At 45.5% G+C, this 16,241-nt stretch overlaps 1 protein-coding gene across 2 annotated transcripts in view; it reads right to left on the reverse strand.

Moving 5' to 3' along the window:
- The window catches only part of MACROD2 (mono-ADP ribosylhydrolase 2), a 1,963,046-nt gene that overhangs the window by 1,937,340 nt on the left and 9,465 nt on the right, over positions 1 to 16,241 (reverse strand). For both annotated transcript variants that reach the window (XM_066595626.1, XM_066595625.1), the window contains exon 2: positions 2 to 115. In XM_066595626.1, coding sequence (XP_066451723.1) covers positions 2 to 115 — 114 coding nt within the window. The remainder of the gene's footprint in view (position 1; positions 116 to 16,241) is intronic.

Consider the following 16,241-nt stretch of genomic DNA (forward strand, 5'->3'; position numbering starts at 1 on the left):
CCGTCGCATGCCGTTTTCTTTAACTCCTCCAGCAGTGATGGAATCTTGTCCAGTGGTGTGTAAACCTTGCACAGCTCTTTGCGTCTTTCAGCTTGTGACATACTCAAAAGACGCTCTGTAGAAAAAGACAACAAACAGGTTAAAACACTTTTATAAAAGCAAGTTATACAGAGAAACAAGCCATGAACAAAAGCTACACCTGTGATAAGACGGGCTATAGAAAGGTTAAAGGGGTTGTCCCGTGATAGCAAGTGGGGTTAAGCACTTCTGTATAGCCATATTAATGCACTTTGTAATATACATTGTGCATTAAATATTGGCCATACAGAAGTTATACACTTACCCCCTCCGGTGCTGGCGTCCCCGTCTCCATGGCACCGACCAAAGCCGCCTTCGCCCTGGATTAGAAGCGCTTGCGCTGAAGGGGCCGCTCCGGCGTGCTCGCGCTGGAGAGCTGGTCTGCGCATTCGCAGAAGACCTCTGCAGCGCGAGCACAACCCCTTTAAGGCCTCATGTCCATTGGTAAATTCGGGCCCACAAGGATTCCCCATGCAGAATCCCACAGCAGGTCCCTCCTGCAGACATGAGGCCAAAAAACAGATAAACTTACCTGTCCGGACACTGCCATCTGCCGTTGTGGCCGGATCTTCTTTCTTCGGTCCGGCGGATGTGCTCGACACGCCGGCAGCGTTCTGCGCCGTGCACATTTTTTTGTCTTTTGAACTGCTTTCCTGCAGTCCCGCGGCACAGTACAATTACAGCTCCAGGTGTGCCACGGGACCGGGTGGCTCCCATAGGCTTCAACGGAAGCCGCGGGAGCCCCACACAAAATGGAGCATGCTAGAATAACTCCATAAAGGTTTTGCATCTTCAAGTGATTCTTTTGATTTGTGGTCACATATTGTACTTCATTTAGGTGGTAAAAATAGACTGATAGACGTTACTATTGTATCTTGTCTACACCACAAGTATGGGTGGAGACCTAGTGATGGTCTGTATACATCCATGTTACGCCTCCAGGCAAGTGATTGGCAGGCTGTTGCAAGGTTCTAGCAGCATGTTAAGCGAGTTTTGCCTTGGAGGGTTAGGGTTAGCTGAAGTGGTCGGCTTATATTATTAGCTGTGGAAGCAATTACAGCTATTATTATAAGCCTAACACTGAACTAACCCTAACCCTCCATCCAAGCACGCTGCTCGGAGCTTGCTCCAGGGAACAGTAAAGGGCTGACCTGTGATGGAAAGGCTTGTCCTCAGGTCCTGCTCTCTCCCCTCACAGCTACATCCTCTGGTCTCATGCCCCTCCCACCTGCTGTCAGTCAACTTGCCGCTCTGCCGCCTCCTGCGGTCCTTCTGTCTCCCCTCAAGGCTCCTGTCAGTTTTGCCCTGCTGGGTCCTGACACACACACAACCTCCCTCCCCTGGTCTCGCTTGTCAGCTCACAGCTCCTGCACAGTCACTGTCAGTGGCTGCAGTGAAATCCATCCCTCCTCCAGCGCTGCCGAAAAACTCTGTGGTCTGGCTGTCCTACTCCCGCGGTTCTGTGATAGGTTTACATTAATAGCTGTAAATGCTTCCAAGTTACTGCGGCCCTGCTTTCACATGGAGTAAAGAATCCCCTGCCACAGAGGATCATGATGTTCTGCCATGGAGATTTTAAATTATCCGGGCAATCCACTGGCTTTTGCGCATAAGTCCGCCAATTTGGCGACGGACGCGTGCACAGAAGCCGGGGTAAGGTCCATGGATAAATCCAGAGGCCTTAGGTATGTAATTTCATCCTCCCTCATGGATAGGATCCGTGAGGAGAGATGAAATTTAAACTTTTATACTTTTTTTTTTTTACTTTAGTATCCATTGGATAACAGTGGTCATGTGACCGGGAACTGCATATAGTGGCTCCTGGTGATATCTTTCTGCTCCTGGCTACACACGCTAGCCAGAAGCAGAGGGATTTTAAATCTCCCGGGGAGTGAGCTATTCTGTGCACGCGCCTGACGTTTTCGTCGGGTGCACATGCACAGAAGACAACGTAATGTCCTGGAGGGAGCAGATCGCCACAGGACATCAGAGTACAGGCTTGCCAGGAGCCAATTGGTTTCAATGGGAGTGCAGAAGTGCTGGTCCCATTGAAAGCAATGGGAGAACATCGCAGTCCTCTGCCACCGCTGTCACAGGGGATTGTTTACTCCTTGCAGAAATGAAAAAAGAAGTCTGCCACAGCTGTCCCAGCTGTGGCGGAGGATTCTTTACTCACCGCGGAGATGAAGAAATCCTTTGCCACAGCTATCACAGGGGATTCTTTACTCCCCATGGGGAGTCCTCTTGGCACTGATCATTGTGACAGTGCTGTCAGTGTTCAGTGACAAGGGGTCTCCCCGCTGGGGAATATTGACGCGCACCACGTACCTATGGTGCACACATGTCCTATGTTTTGCAGGAACCTGCGTTTGCACGCCTGTAAAACACAGACATGTGAGCACACCATAGGGAACCAATGTTTCAAATAGGAGTGTGTTTTTGTGCACATAACTGTACGCACAAACACGATCGTGTGAAGCCACCCTAAGGGGTTAATATGCCTCAGGATTCAGCCAAACTGCCCTCCTCTCGGTGGTTGACATGTTCCTCATACACAGCAGCCTAACATTTTATATGTGCACTCAGTGTATATATACATAAACATACACAGCCCTTTCCAAAAAGTATTTGCCTCAAATTCAACTTCTTGGCTTCTATCTTTTGCTACATGTATTTGCAAAATAAAAATAAAAAAACAAGTTTGTTAACAAAACTAATTGAATTTGGCACCCCCATAAATGATACTGACCCATAGAATTACGTTAAAAGGGAATCAGTCACCTGCCCAAAGAAGCATAAACTAACTAGGGAGAGGCATTTTTCATATTAACCAACTTCTTGGCTCCTGACGCTGTAGACTGAGCACCAGTCGAAAATCAGACTTTTTTCAAGCTCCCGTGCACGTGCTCTTATGGACTAGTATAGGAGGAAAATGGATTTTCAGTTGGCGCGCCATCACCTTCCCCAACAACAATATAAATGAGTTTATGGTGTTTTAGGCAGGCAACAGGTTTCCTTTAAGCATTACATTTTTACTGCACAGTGAACATTGAGGGAAAAAAAAAAAAAAAAAAAAAAGAAAAATCCACCATTCTGTTTTTGGGTTCTACTTTTTACAAATCTGCAAAGAATCCGTTTTAGATTTCTCATTATATTGTACATTAAGGCCACCTGCACACGGGCAGATTTGTATTCTTAAATCCGGGATCTCGCTTTCAGATTCTGCAGCGCTGGATGGCACATCTGCAGCAGAGGAAAGAAAAGACGCCGGACAAGTACGCTGAGGGTCGCCTGCCGGGCACCAGGTCGAACTCCGCGGGGTCTGACCTGCCCGTGTGCAGGCGGCCTTAACGGTGCCATCAAAAACTAAACAATGCAACTGGTCTCACAAAGAACAAGCTCTCATACGGCTACGTTGACAAACAAACATTTTATAAAGTTGTGGCTCTTACAAGGAAAGGTTTAAAAAAAACAAAAAAAAAAAACAATAAATAAAAAATGCTGAGGGGTTAAATAGAACAGTTTATTGAGTAATAATAACATTTACTGAAAAACTTCCAAGTATAATAAATGAACTTTGGCCAGATAATAGTATTGTAACCCAGCCAGGGAAGTTGGGGATGGGATAAAACAATAAAATGAGAAGTTCAGCCTATTATGCTACAAAAGGAGGACAAAACAGCTCTTAGGAGACACTTAAATATCCATCTTGAAGCATCATAATCTGAGTAGGCCCCTTGGACTAATGACCTAACTATCGATCAACTACTATAACCTGTAATATTGTATTTTTTTCCTTTAAAAATAAAAAAATGCATCCAAACCCTTTGCCATCCTATGTTCTGATGGTGGATTTGGTCACAGATTTTACAGAGTCTCAGCCTCACTGTTCTTACGATAGCGTGTGAGAAAATAAACAGAACAGTTGGGACTCATTTGCACAGGCGTATTGTCACCACATATTACGCACACGTATATACCATATGAAACGTGGTGAATGGTGGCACATCATGGCAGCATGGTACTTAACCTACTGGGATGTAAACTTATGTCCTGTGGACGGCGTGGAATCAAAAGTGAGCCCGCTCCATATTCCAGTAGGAGATTGCTATTACCGATAGCTGGACTCCCGCTGCAACACCCAAGATCAATGAGAATATTGATCTCCGCTTTTGACCCCCTACATGCAACGATCAACACAGATCATGGCATGAAAAGGGTCCATAGAGGGAGAGCGCTCCCCATGTGATGTCAGACCACCGCGATGTTACGTACTCATGCCCACAGCCGTATGCATTAAGATAAGGGAAAAAGCAGCGCTTCTTCTATGACTGCTGAAGCCTGCGAGTGGCTGAGAGGTCTCAATGAATGGCCCATGTCCGCCCACCACTCCTCCTGTTTTCCATGCAGCGGGCACTGGTACTACAGCACGGGACGGAGTGTCGCTGGGATAGGCAACCATTTACATTTTTCTTCATTTTAAAGCTGTATAACTTTAAGGCCTCATGTCCACGGGGAAAAAAAACAGGCCTGCCGCAGATTCTTCATGCAGAATCCCGCAGCGGGTCCCTCCTTTCCCGCAGACATGAGGCCTAAAGAGAAGAATTTACTTACCTGTCTGGACGCTGCGGATCTGCCCTCCATCACAGCTGGATCGTCTTTCTTCAGCACGGCAGATGTGCTCGGCACGCAGGCAGTGTGCCGCGCGCATGCACCGTGCACTTTTTTTTTTTAACTCCTGCTCTCCCACGCCGGAGAGCAAGAATTCAGCTGCGGGTGTGCCGCGGATCTGGACGGCTTCCATAGGCTTAGTCTGAGGGAGCCGTCCCTGCAGTAGACCCGCACTAAAATGGAGCATGCTGCGGGTGTTTTCCCGCACACGCGATCCGCTCCTCAGGGGAAAATGACATCCGCAGGTATTTAGCTACCTGCAGGTGTCCAATGCATCCCTATGGGGCGTGGATCACGCGTGCGGGTGACCCGCTGCGGATCTGTCCCCGTGGACATGAGGCCCTAAGGTTCCAAAAAAAAAAAATCTTTAAGAGGATAACTGACGTCAGTGTGCACCGATTAATGCTGAGCAGAGGAAGAGCGGCGCTGACTGCAAGTAGGAGGCAAGTATATGGCTATTGCTACTGTGAGGATACTACTGAGGCCAATGGGGGAGGGGAGACACACAGTTACTGCTGAGGCTACGGTGGTGGTGGAAAAACAGTTACTACTGAGGTCACTGGGGCCAGCATAGGGGAGGGGGGTCACTATTACTACTGGAGCCACCAATATAAGTGGGGGTGGGAGGGTCATCATTACTATATGAGACAGATTTGCTACGGAAATTTACAGTAGCTGTAGCAGCAAAGTAGATGACATTTCGAAAATCTCATCCACACACTGGAAAAAAATCTGCACAAACCCCATGCAGATATTGACGTGGTGTGGGATTTAAATTTGCAGCATGTTAATTTTAAATATATAAATAGCCCATCCAGTGCTCCAGCGTCCCTCCAGTTTTTTTTTGTTTTTTTTAAATGGCCCTGTCCTTTTTAGTAGGACAGAGGTAAAATAAGGTGTGATAAGCCACGCCCCAACCCCTTCCAGGTCACACCCTCTGTCCAGCTTTGGGGCTTCCCAAGGAACTTTTCCTTCAAAGAGGGCTCCATGGCTAAAAAAGTTTGGGAACCACTGGCATAGTGGAAGAGAAAGCATGGAGGAGTCTAAAAATCAAGATGGTGCCTGATAAGTATCAGACAGGAGGCAGCATTGCATGGAAGTGACTAATATACAGAGGTGACTTAAGGCCCATTTACACAGGGCGAGTGTCGGGCAAACGATGCGCGACACTCGTTCCTGTGTCTCCGTGCTGGCTGGGTCATGGAGTGGCCAACAGGGGGGTGGGGCAGTGCAGGAGATTTCTCTCCTCTTGCTCCACTACCCTCTCCATTGAGATAACACAGCGGCCATTCGCTACTGAACGGCGGCTGTTTAAACTGCACGATGAGCTCATTGCTCATCGTGCAGCTAAAACAGCCACTGTTTAATAGCAAACATCCGCTGTGTTATCTCAATGGAGGAGGGCAGGGAGTGAGAGAAGGGAAATCTCCTGCTGGTCGCTCTGTGTGCAAGCCAGCTCTGCTAGCGCGGAGACACAGGGACGAGTGTTGGGCATCGGTTGCCTGACACCAGTCCTGTGTAAATGGGCCTTTATAGAGTGTCAACAGGCAATCAGGTGAGGGGTGCAGGGATGGAACAATGCTGCAGTGGCATTTTAAAATTCATTTACGAAATAGTTAAAGGAGTTTCCCGTGGAAAATACCATTGATAACCTATCCTCAGGATAGGCCATCAATAGTTGATCTACTTCAGGGCAACGGGGTCCAGCCGGTGACCCCTGCATACCTGTCCGCAGTGTTTTTTATCTGTTATGCAGATGTGCCAGCCAGGAGGTACATGCGTAGTACAGATAATGCAGCGCTGTCTATAGGCAATGACATGGATTCAGCAGCCCAACCACAGTAACAGCTGCAGTCAGGTCGTGGATTGGACGGCATCCATTGACTTCAATAAAATCCATCCTTGCAGAAACTGTGATAAAATGGGACATGCTGCGATTTTCCCTTCACAGCAAGCACTGGCCATAGACATGCTATGCAAATTTATTTTACCATGTCCACCAGGGGCACTAAATTGCGATTTTCCAGTCATGAAGAGGGCGTGGCTGGGAAGAAACTGCAGCATGTCCTATTCCAGCATGGACAGCTTCCATTTAGGTCAATGAAAGCAGTCTGATCCGCAGCCCTTCTACAAAGATGCAAAAAAGCAGCCGGTTTAAAAAATAAATAAAATTCTGTATTGCGTATGTCCAACGGCTCACCGCGCAGACCATCCACAGTACAGAAGAAAAACAGCAGGTACGGGCAGATCACAGAGATTTTCCACAGGGATGTCAAAAGGGTAATCTCACATACTTGTACGAAACTACAAAAAAACAAACAAACACGTATTTTAGTGTTTTTCCACTTTTTACCAAAGCGTTTCAAGTACAGAGAAAATCACAGTACAACACCTCTATTGATTTCAATGGGGCGTTTCTAACATCTGTGATTTTAGTGCGCTGTCTGCTCTATTTTTAACATATCAGCACTTTTAACATACCTCACCATCAATCCCAATGATGGGGTTCGTTAAGGCCCACTAGTGATATTCCGCCGCAGGGAAGGGGGGGGGGACGACAGTTGATAGGCTCACCGCGGAGAATCGCGGCAATCGCAACATGTGGCGATTTAAATCCCACGAGCGGAGAATCGCGATGATTCTCAGCTTGTGGATATCGGGCTGCGCTTTCAATAGTAATCCTATGGAAAGCTTTAGAGAGCGTGATCCGTGGGCGATCGCCCGTGGACAGGCAGCCCAAACACTGTCAAACACTGTAAAATGCCCCAATTTCAAACGCAGCTTTAGCCCCTTTCTGCTGCTTTCAGATGGCAGCATGAAGTTCTATTCCAGTAAGAAAAATGACACGGCTGTAGCTTACAACCTGCCAGTATTCAAGAACTTAATTTCATAATCAGAGTACCAATAACATCACCAGAATTTTGTTGAAGCACTGGTAGGTTCATTTCCCCAACACACCACATTGTTCCTGGTTTAAAAAAATAAAAAAAAATAAAAAAAAGGGAAAAATTATATTACCGCGTTTTCCCGAAAATAAGACAGTGTCTTATATTAATTTTTGTTCAAAAAGGTTTAACTTTTTTACATAGCTGCCTGGACACTATTTAAATTGACTTTTTTAATTAACTGTTAGCAGGACTTAATTTTGGAGTAGGGCTTATATTTCAAGCATCCTCAAAAAGCCTGAAAAATCATTTTGCACCCTCAAAAATTCTGGAAAAATCATGCTATGTTATATCTTCAGGGTACATCTTATTTTCAGGGAAACAGGGTAATGGCATTTTCTACATATAAAAAAAAGCAATCCCCTATACAGCAGCTAGACGGTCATTTTTACCATAATCAAAACTTATTACTTAGTACATTACAGGTGTAAAATCCAAACATTTTGTCTTTAAACACCCATCTTAGACAAAACAAGGAAAGTTACATCTAGGGTCAACATGACCTTAGTAAAGTCAAAGCAGGACGTCTTGTTCCTAGCTCCTATTCTCCTATTTATATGCTGTTAAATGTGGCATAAAGCTGGGATCGCAACCGGTAGGGAAAAACAAACAAAAAGGACGTACAGTACCCATCTTCCTATAAATGTAAAATATCCATGTATGCTCCTTACTTTCCAGCAGAGGTGATACCTTAAGTTTTTACAGCTGTGGCTTCTTATTTTTATTTCTCAGAACCACTGACTGATTTTTTTGCCTTCTCCTGCAACATAGCTATGAGAGACTTTTTGCTTTTTTGGTGGGTTGAATTGCATTTTTTAGTGACATTATTTAACGTATGTATTGGAAAACTAAGTAGGGCGAAACCGACATTAAAAAAAAAGTTAAATAAAAAGTATTACAGTGATACAGCATAAAAAATATAAAGTTTGGTACTAGATGACCCACCCACACACACTATAACTTATTTTCCCATTGAGGGATCTATGTGCAGACTCATTTGTTTGCAAGCTTTCCACTGTACCATGAGGTACATGTGACTTTGATCTTCCTTTAAATTTTTTTTTTTTTTTTTTTTTTTTGAGACTGGATGATCAAAAAGCGCAATAATGGTATTGTGCACCTTTTACCTCGACGACAGGATAAATAATGTGATCCGATATTTTAATAAATTGGATATTTATAAACAAAGCAAGACCATTTTTTAAAATCTATTTCATACAACAAGAGGGAGAAGGGCAAGTGAGGGGGGGGGGTAACATTATTAGTAAATTTCAAAAAATATTAAAGCTTTTTTAATTTTTTTTTCCTTTTCTTAATCCACATAGGAGGACTTAAACGTGAGAATCCACTGATTTTATGTACATTATACTGTAGTAGATTGTACCTTTAGAAGCATCTTATTGAGCCCTGCCACAGAGTTTAATAGGAGGAAATCCACAACCGGTCTCAGGGTCATCAAGGCCCCAGGCTGCCATGGTAACTGAACAGCAACCTGGGATCTCATCACAGAAGGCTGTCTTATGCAAACAGCTTTGAATTGCGGATTTCGCAATAGCCATTCGCGCAGAGGATCTGGGGTAAAACACGGGCATTGAAAAGCATGAGTTTTTGAAATTCTCCTTCACGCTTGTGGGTACGCATTGCGTATTCCACAAGCGGAAGAAAAATCACAGCATGCTCTATTTTAACGTGGTTTCCATGAGGATGGCCTCAATAGATCTCTATGGATGAAAGCAATTAACATTGCATATAAGCTGTGCATCTGTGATTTTCTGTTGCGGAAATCCACGTACGCAGTCCAACCAGTTCGTGTGAGCCCAACTTTATTCTATATGTTCATGCATCTCTCAGCAAGAGTTGTCCAGTGTAGTTCATAAAAACCTAGGAACCCTGTCCACCCTCTGATTGGCAGTTTTTTTGTTTCTTCTTTTTCTAAAGTATGCAGTGTAATAGCTAGAAGACTGTCAGGCCGGTCTCACAAGGCGATCTAGATTCTGACTCCAGCTTCAATGGAAGCAGTCTGTGCGGATTTCACAAAAAAAATAAAAGATGCTGCGATTTTAAATCCGCTCGTGGAAAATGCAATCTGCTCATCTGAACAGATAATCAAATGCTCCATTCTTTCAATGTGTGCGGAATACTGCGGATCGTCTGCACAGGTGACAATCGTGGATTCAGCAATTTAAATCCGGTTGTGCGAGACCTGCCTCAGTCAAGGTAGGTGGGTGGTGTTTACTAGGTCCTCATGAATAAGCTGGTCTCCAGTTTTACTGAGAGCTACAGAAGCCAGCTCTAAGTTCTCCAAAAACCTTGGTGGCAGTGGGGAAAGGAGGAATAAGCACAGTATATTAAGTAAAACACTCACCTCCCACTGCCACTCGGGTCTTTTATGTACTTCCCCAGCAGTGGCCATGTGGGTCGTTTACTCACGTGGCCACTGCTGGAGGCAGGATCGGTAGATAATCAGCAATGTCCCATAAACCTGCCTCGCAGCTTCTATATCAGAAGCTCACATAGGTTTACGGGACGCCAATAATTCTTCTCACCCAGTGACATCTGTTAGATTTGAGAATATTGATTTTTGTGTTTGTTTGGGCACGGAAAACTTCTACCCTACCTACCGTCTAGGGGCTAAGTGTCTGATTAGTGAGGGTCTGACTGCTGGGACCCCCAATGGATTGCAAGAATGGAGTCCCTTGTACCCCATATGACTCGTGTTGCAGCCAAGCATGCACACTGCTACTCCACTGATCTCTGTAGGACTGGCGAGGAGAAGCTGGCTATAGCACTCTGCCATCTTTAGCAGTCCCATAGAGGAGAATATAAAGGCAGCATGTATGCTTGAGCGCCATACAAATTCATACAGGGGAACAAGAGATCCCTGTTCTCCTGATTAGTGGGGGTCAGCCCCCACCGATCAGGCACATTCCTAGCCCGTGGGTAGAGGAGAGGTTAAAATTTGACAGCTGTGCTGAAAAAACGCATAAAGAATGCTGGCATAAAGAATGCCAGCCCTGTTGAAACCGGGCTGAATCTGCAGTAAATGCAGCGCTGAAAAACATTGCGTTTTTGCAAACGCCTGTGTGTGGGAGGCCTTAGCCTTGATTTTTCACTGCACATTGAAAAAATAAAAATAAAAACTGGACCCTAAGGCTAGGGTCAAACAAAACAGAATTTTAGCGGAATTCACGCGGAATGGCAGCACCGAAAAACTTCAAAAATTGCACAGGAAAAGCGCAGCTTGAAAATCCGCACCCTTAAGCCACGGGTTTTGGAGCGGTTTCACCGTCTGCATTCCGCTACAGCCTCCTCTCCTTATAGAGCGGCCGCTGCAGAAAAGAGAAAAAAAAAATTGACATGCTGCGGAATTTAATTCCGTGCCGCATGTCAATTTTCGTGCGGCTTGGCGGTAGCGTGTGTATAAGGTTTTTACAAAATCTCATTCACTTTACTGACTAATTCCGAAATTAGGAGCCGCGGGCAGAATTGCTGTGTGGACCTTCCGCATGGAAGTTCTGCGGCAATTCTGGCCCGTATGGATCCAGCCTAAGGCCTTATGAACATGGCCGTGATGGGCTCCGCAAGCGGAATACTGGAGCGATGTCAGCCACGGCGTCCCCCAAAAGACCCCATGCTCACCTCCGGATCGGCTGCACGAAGTCCTGCATGACGCGCCGGCGGTGTCACATGATCCGCCGGTAGCGTCATGATACAGCCAGCGGTGGGCGGGGCGTGTATTCACGCTATACTTCCGCTTTGCTACAGCGGAAGTATAGCGTGATGGGCGGCTTCCATTGACTACAATGGAAGCAGTCTGCACGTATACGCGCTGCAAATAGGACATGCCGTGGAATTCCACAGCGGAACTGAGCCATTAGGTTCAATAGAACCTAATAGCTGTGGTGCAACACCGCGGATTTCTGTCACGTTTTACACGGCGGAAATCCGGCCGTGGGCATTAGGCCTAAGGATGCCTAGACAGAGATGATGTACACATTCTTCTGACATTGTTGTTTATACAAAGGGAAGATTAAAAAAAAAAAAGGAAAAGAAAAAAAGCCAATATGTCCATTAAGTTTTGAAAGGCAGAGTAGATTTTGCAGCTTGTGATTTTAGCTACTGTAACAGTAAATACTGCCAATTTATTTATATTAGTATTTTGACCTACAAGTTACTTATAAATGTCCTGATTACTTTTTGCCTTCTAGTTTGTCTAAAAGAAAAAAAAAATAAAGTTGTCTGGGAAAAAAAAAATAAAAAAAAAAATACCCTGCTGAGCGAGACTTTGCCCAGCATTTTACTATAGGCCATTTCAGAGTACAATTTTCCTCCCAACTGAACCTTGACTCTATACCAGAGTTCATGGTGTCTCTTCCTACGTGTAATACACTGACATCCTCTGGTGCTTCACAACATTACTCCAACAAATTCATATGTGCTCTGAAAGACAAGATGTTGTGGAAACCTTAAAGGGGTTTTGTCATTAGAAAAAAAAAAAAAAAAAAATAGGGTAAGATGACTGCCTGGGAGGAATAGACAAGTATAGAACTTCTTTTTCTAATGACAGAACCCCTTTAAAAAGGGAGTCTGTCAGCTTGAACAGGTCATCCAAACTGCAAGCAGCACGTTCTAGGGCAGTAGAAGCTGAGCAAATTGATATACAGGGAGTTGACAAAAATATGGAAACACCATACAAAATGCATGGGATTTTGACCATTAGTACTGAGCTGCCCTTTTGATCCCTGTATGGCTGAGAGCTTTTCTGCCAAACTTGTGTTTACTTCATATCTTAGGCCCAATGCACAGGGGTGCATGCCTCCAGATCTCGCATCAAATACTGCCCATAGACATGCTATAGAAAATAGCTTGCAGAGGAGAAAAAAAAATGTATGTCCTATTTCAGCGCCGATTCCGCACGGACGGCTTCTATTGAAGTCATTGGAAGCCGTCCGATCCGCAGCCCGTCCGCAGCTGTCACTGCAGACAAGCCACCACTCCTTCCACCTCCTTAAAGTTTGGAAATTAAATGGACGCAAACACTACTTAGGCCTCGTTAACATGGGCGACACGGCATTGCCGCAATACAGCATCGTTGGTACGTGCAATATCGCTGCGATTTTCTAGCGCCACAAAGCCGCATGTAGTGTTACAAAGTCACGTGACTGTCGCAAGGCATGCGAGGATCTATAAGCCCTAGCTGCAGGAGAAAATAAAAAGATAAGTATACATCACCTTAGGCCTCCCTCACACGGGCATTTTTGTACAGCATTTAGTGCTGCTTTTTCAGCACAGCGCTAAACACTGTACAACGCTCCTATTTATTTCAATTGGGCTGCTCACACAAGGCTAAAAATGCAGCGTCTTCTGCGCTGCGCTTTTACAGCTATGCACGTTCTATTTTTGATCATTTTCAACCCTGTGTTGCCCATTGAAATGAATGAAATGAAGCGGTTTCAGAGTTGCCAAAAACACGGCACAACTTGGTACTTTTGGCAGCGCTAAACTCCTTAGCTACATTGCCAGAGTAAAAAAAAATAAATCAATACTTACCCAGCGGCGCTCACGGGACTTGTCAGGCAGCAGGGGAGCTTTTTCTCTGGTGACAGGGATTTGACACCAGATATTGATACCAATAACATCCTATATACAAATGAGAATTTTCTTAGATACAATAATGAGTGAAAACCTACATGATAGGTTTCAGGGTTAGTTGTTTGTTCAGCAACTATTTTCAGTCTTAAGGCCTTCTGCATAGGGGCGGATTTGCATTGTGAAATCCGGAGCGGCACTCCGCAGCAAGTCCAGCCTATAGCATGCTATGAGAATACACGATTTTCTGCCCAGGAGCGGAAATAGATTGCGATTTTCCGCTTGCAGGGGAGAAGTTGTAGCATGCTGTGATTTTGTGCTGGCTACACATAACCAGCTTCTATCAAAGCCAATGGAAGCCGTCCATCCCGCGGTCATTCTGCAATCATCTTTGCAGAATGGTCACGGCTGCCACGTCATCGCGATAGCAACAGAGTAGCATCCTCTGTACTGCGCATGTGCGCCGGACGGCACATTCGCAGCAGAGAAGACTGGCGGGGAGGAAAGCTGGGGTCACCGGCCAGGCACCAGGTCGAGCTTCGCTGCGGGAATCCTGCACATGGGCAGTCTAAAATTGTATTCTTCAGATCTTTATTATGTAGTTATGTAAAAATAAAAAATTAAAACCACTTTCGAAACTAAACTCCTGACTAATGGAACTGTGTAATATTACCTCCACTTAAAATGAGTCTACACGTTTTCCTTAAATATGATTTATAATCCCATCTAACATAAGGCATTTATTTTTATACAGCGTTTCAAAATTTTTGTCCACCGCCTTTAGCTTTATGGGGAAATATTTAGTACAAGTTGTATTTTATTCATTTAAACCTTCACTTATTCTGAGCTCAACAATCCAATGGGCGGTCACATCAGTGATCGATAGCTTTCCCTGTATGTGGTCACATCTGCTAGCAATCACTGATAGGACCACACTGAATTTTTCCCCATATAATTATATATCAATGTGCTCCGCTCCTCCTGCTCTATAACATGATCCCCGCAGTTTGGACCACATGTTCAAGCTGACAGATTCCCTTTGAAAGGTGTTATCCCACCAAAATACTTTATCGCTTATCTACAGGTTTCCAATAATTGTCTGGGGATCTACCATAGTTGGGCAAGGTACTGTTGTATCTTGTCTCCACAAGAATGGGTGAAGACATGTGTTAGGAGGCTTGACAGGCTGCTCACACCCACAGGTGGTGATTGGTTGATGCAGCATTCACTTTCGGTGCAGTCCTTCCATTCCCGCTCCTGACATGTAGGTTTTGCTTAAACTGTTCCATGTCCCCTTGCGACCTTGCTGCAGGGAATGCGTCCCCGGCACCCTTCTATCTCTGCTGGGGATGGGCTGCTGGTGGACCATCATGGAATGCGCCAGGCTAACAGGCAGGCAAGTGTGTGCTCAGCTGTTGACGAGCGGCATGTAATGCATGCCTTGTGGCAGGCACACAGAACCACAGTGAACTGCCATAGTTGCTGTTCCCGCACGTCCAGCCAGTTACTCTCCCTGTCGCACTCAGCACGGAACTAGACGTTGCGCTGTAACTGCTCAGCTGTCACTCGGTTCCTGGCCGTGCCGCAAGATACAAGCACGCTGCACTTCCACGCCGCCCGTCAAGAGCATGCCAATGTCAGTCAGACTGCAGTGAATCCCAAACCTGCCCTTAACAGGCTGCCGCTGTGTGCTCTGCTGTAAGTGTTCCCAGGCCAGACTGCAACACAGCCAATCGGAAGCTAGGAGCGTGACTGGGGAGTTCCCACCAGCTAAAGGCTGTCAAACCCCTAGCTTCTGGTGGAGACAAGATACAACAGTACTGTTGAGCAATATCTTCAGTTGTGTCTGTTAGTCCCATAGAAGTGAACCGAACGGTAGTCATGCATGTGCACCAACAGCTACATTCACTACAGGGATTTAGGGTGCACTGTACTCCTGATCCCAGAATATGGCCATCAGCAGCCTCCATTGCAAAATATTGGGCACGGCAGTGTGCAAGTGCTTTCCCCTCTTGCAGTTAGAGGCTGCTAATAGACAGGGCGCTCAATCAGCAGCCATGTTGGTAATGGAGCGCAGTGAAGATGGGGAGTAGACTGTCAAACAAGGTGCTGACGCTGCTCAGCAGAAGACAAGGCTGAAATGGTAATACATAGATAACAGTCATTGGCTTACTGCAGTGTAAACAGTACATTTAAGAAGCTTAGTTAAATCATACCATGTTTTCCAAAATCTAACACGTTCGCCCTACCCTCATCTGCACTCAGTTCCACATCTGCAAGTTCAGATTTTCAGGTAGTCTTCCCCATTTTTCCGCTGTCCTGCTGTTTGCAATCCACTTTCAGGTGTGTGGGGGGGGGGGGGGGAGGGGGCATGTTAGAAGCCTAGCATTCTGCTAGCAGTTCACTGTCCTTCCTTTCCCTTCATTTTCAATCTGTATTGCTTTGTCTCTGGTCCAGTCAGCAGGAAGGCAATTTCTGAATGCCTGCCCCTCTTCTGTCCCAGGACAATTGTAAGAAATAGGCATTCAGAGACATTCTGGCCAAATTGTTAGTAAATAGAGATGAGCGAGCATACTCGTCCGAGCTTGATGCTCGTTCGAGTATTAGGGTGCTCGAGATGCTCGTTACTCGAGACGAGCACCACGCGGTACTCGTCTCGATTAAACGAGCACTGACCATTGAATTCAATGGAGCCGGCAATACAGCCGGCTCCATTGAAAGCAATGGGCTGCCGGCTAGCGCGGGATGAATTTTCGGGAAGGGCTTAAAAACATAAGCCCTTACCTGAAAATCATCCTAAAATGTGTAAAAAAAAAAATAATAAATATATAAATATATATATATATATATATACATACATACATACATACATACATACATACATACACTCACCTTGTTCCGGCACAACGATGTTAGCCCATTGAATTCAATGGAGCCAGCAATATAGCCGGCTCCATT

The sequence above is a fragment of the Eleutherodactylus coqui genome, chromosome 3 (assembly GCF_035609145.1).
Source record: "Eleutherodactylus coqui strain aEleCoq1 chromosome 3, aEleCoq1.hap1, whole genome shotgun sequence".
Classification (NCBI taxonomy): Eukaryota; Metazoa; Chordata; class Amphibia; order Anura; family Eleutherodactylidae; genus Eleutherodactylus; species Eleutherodactylus coqui.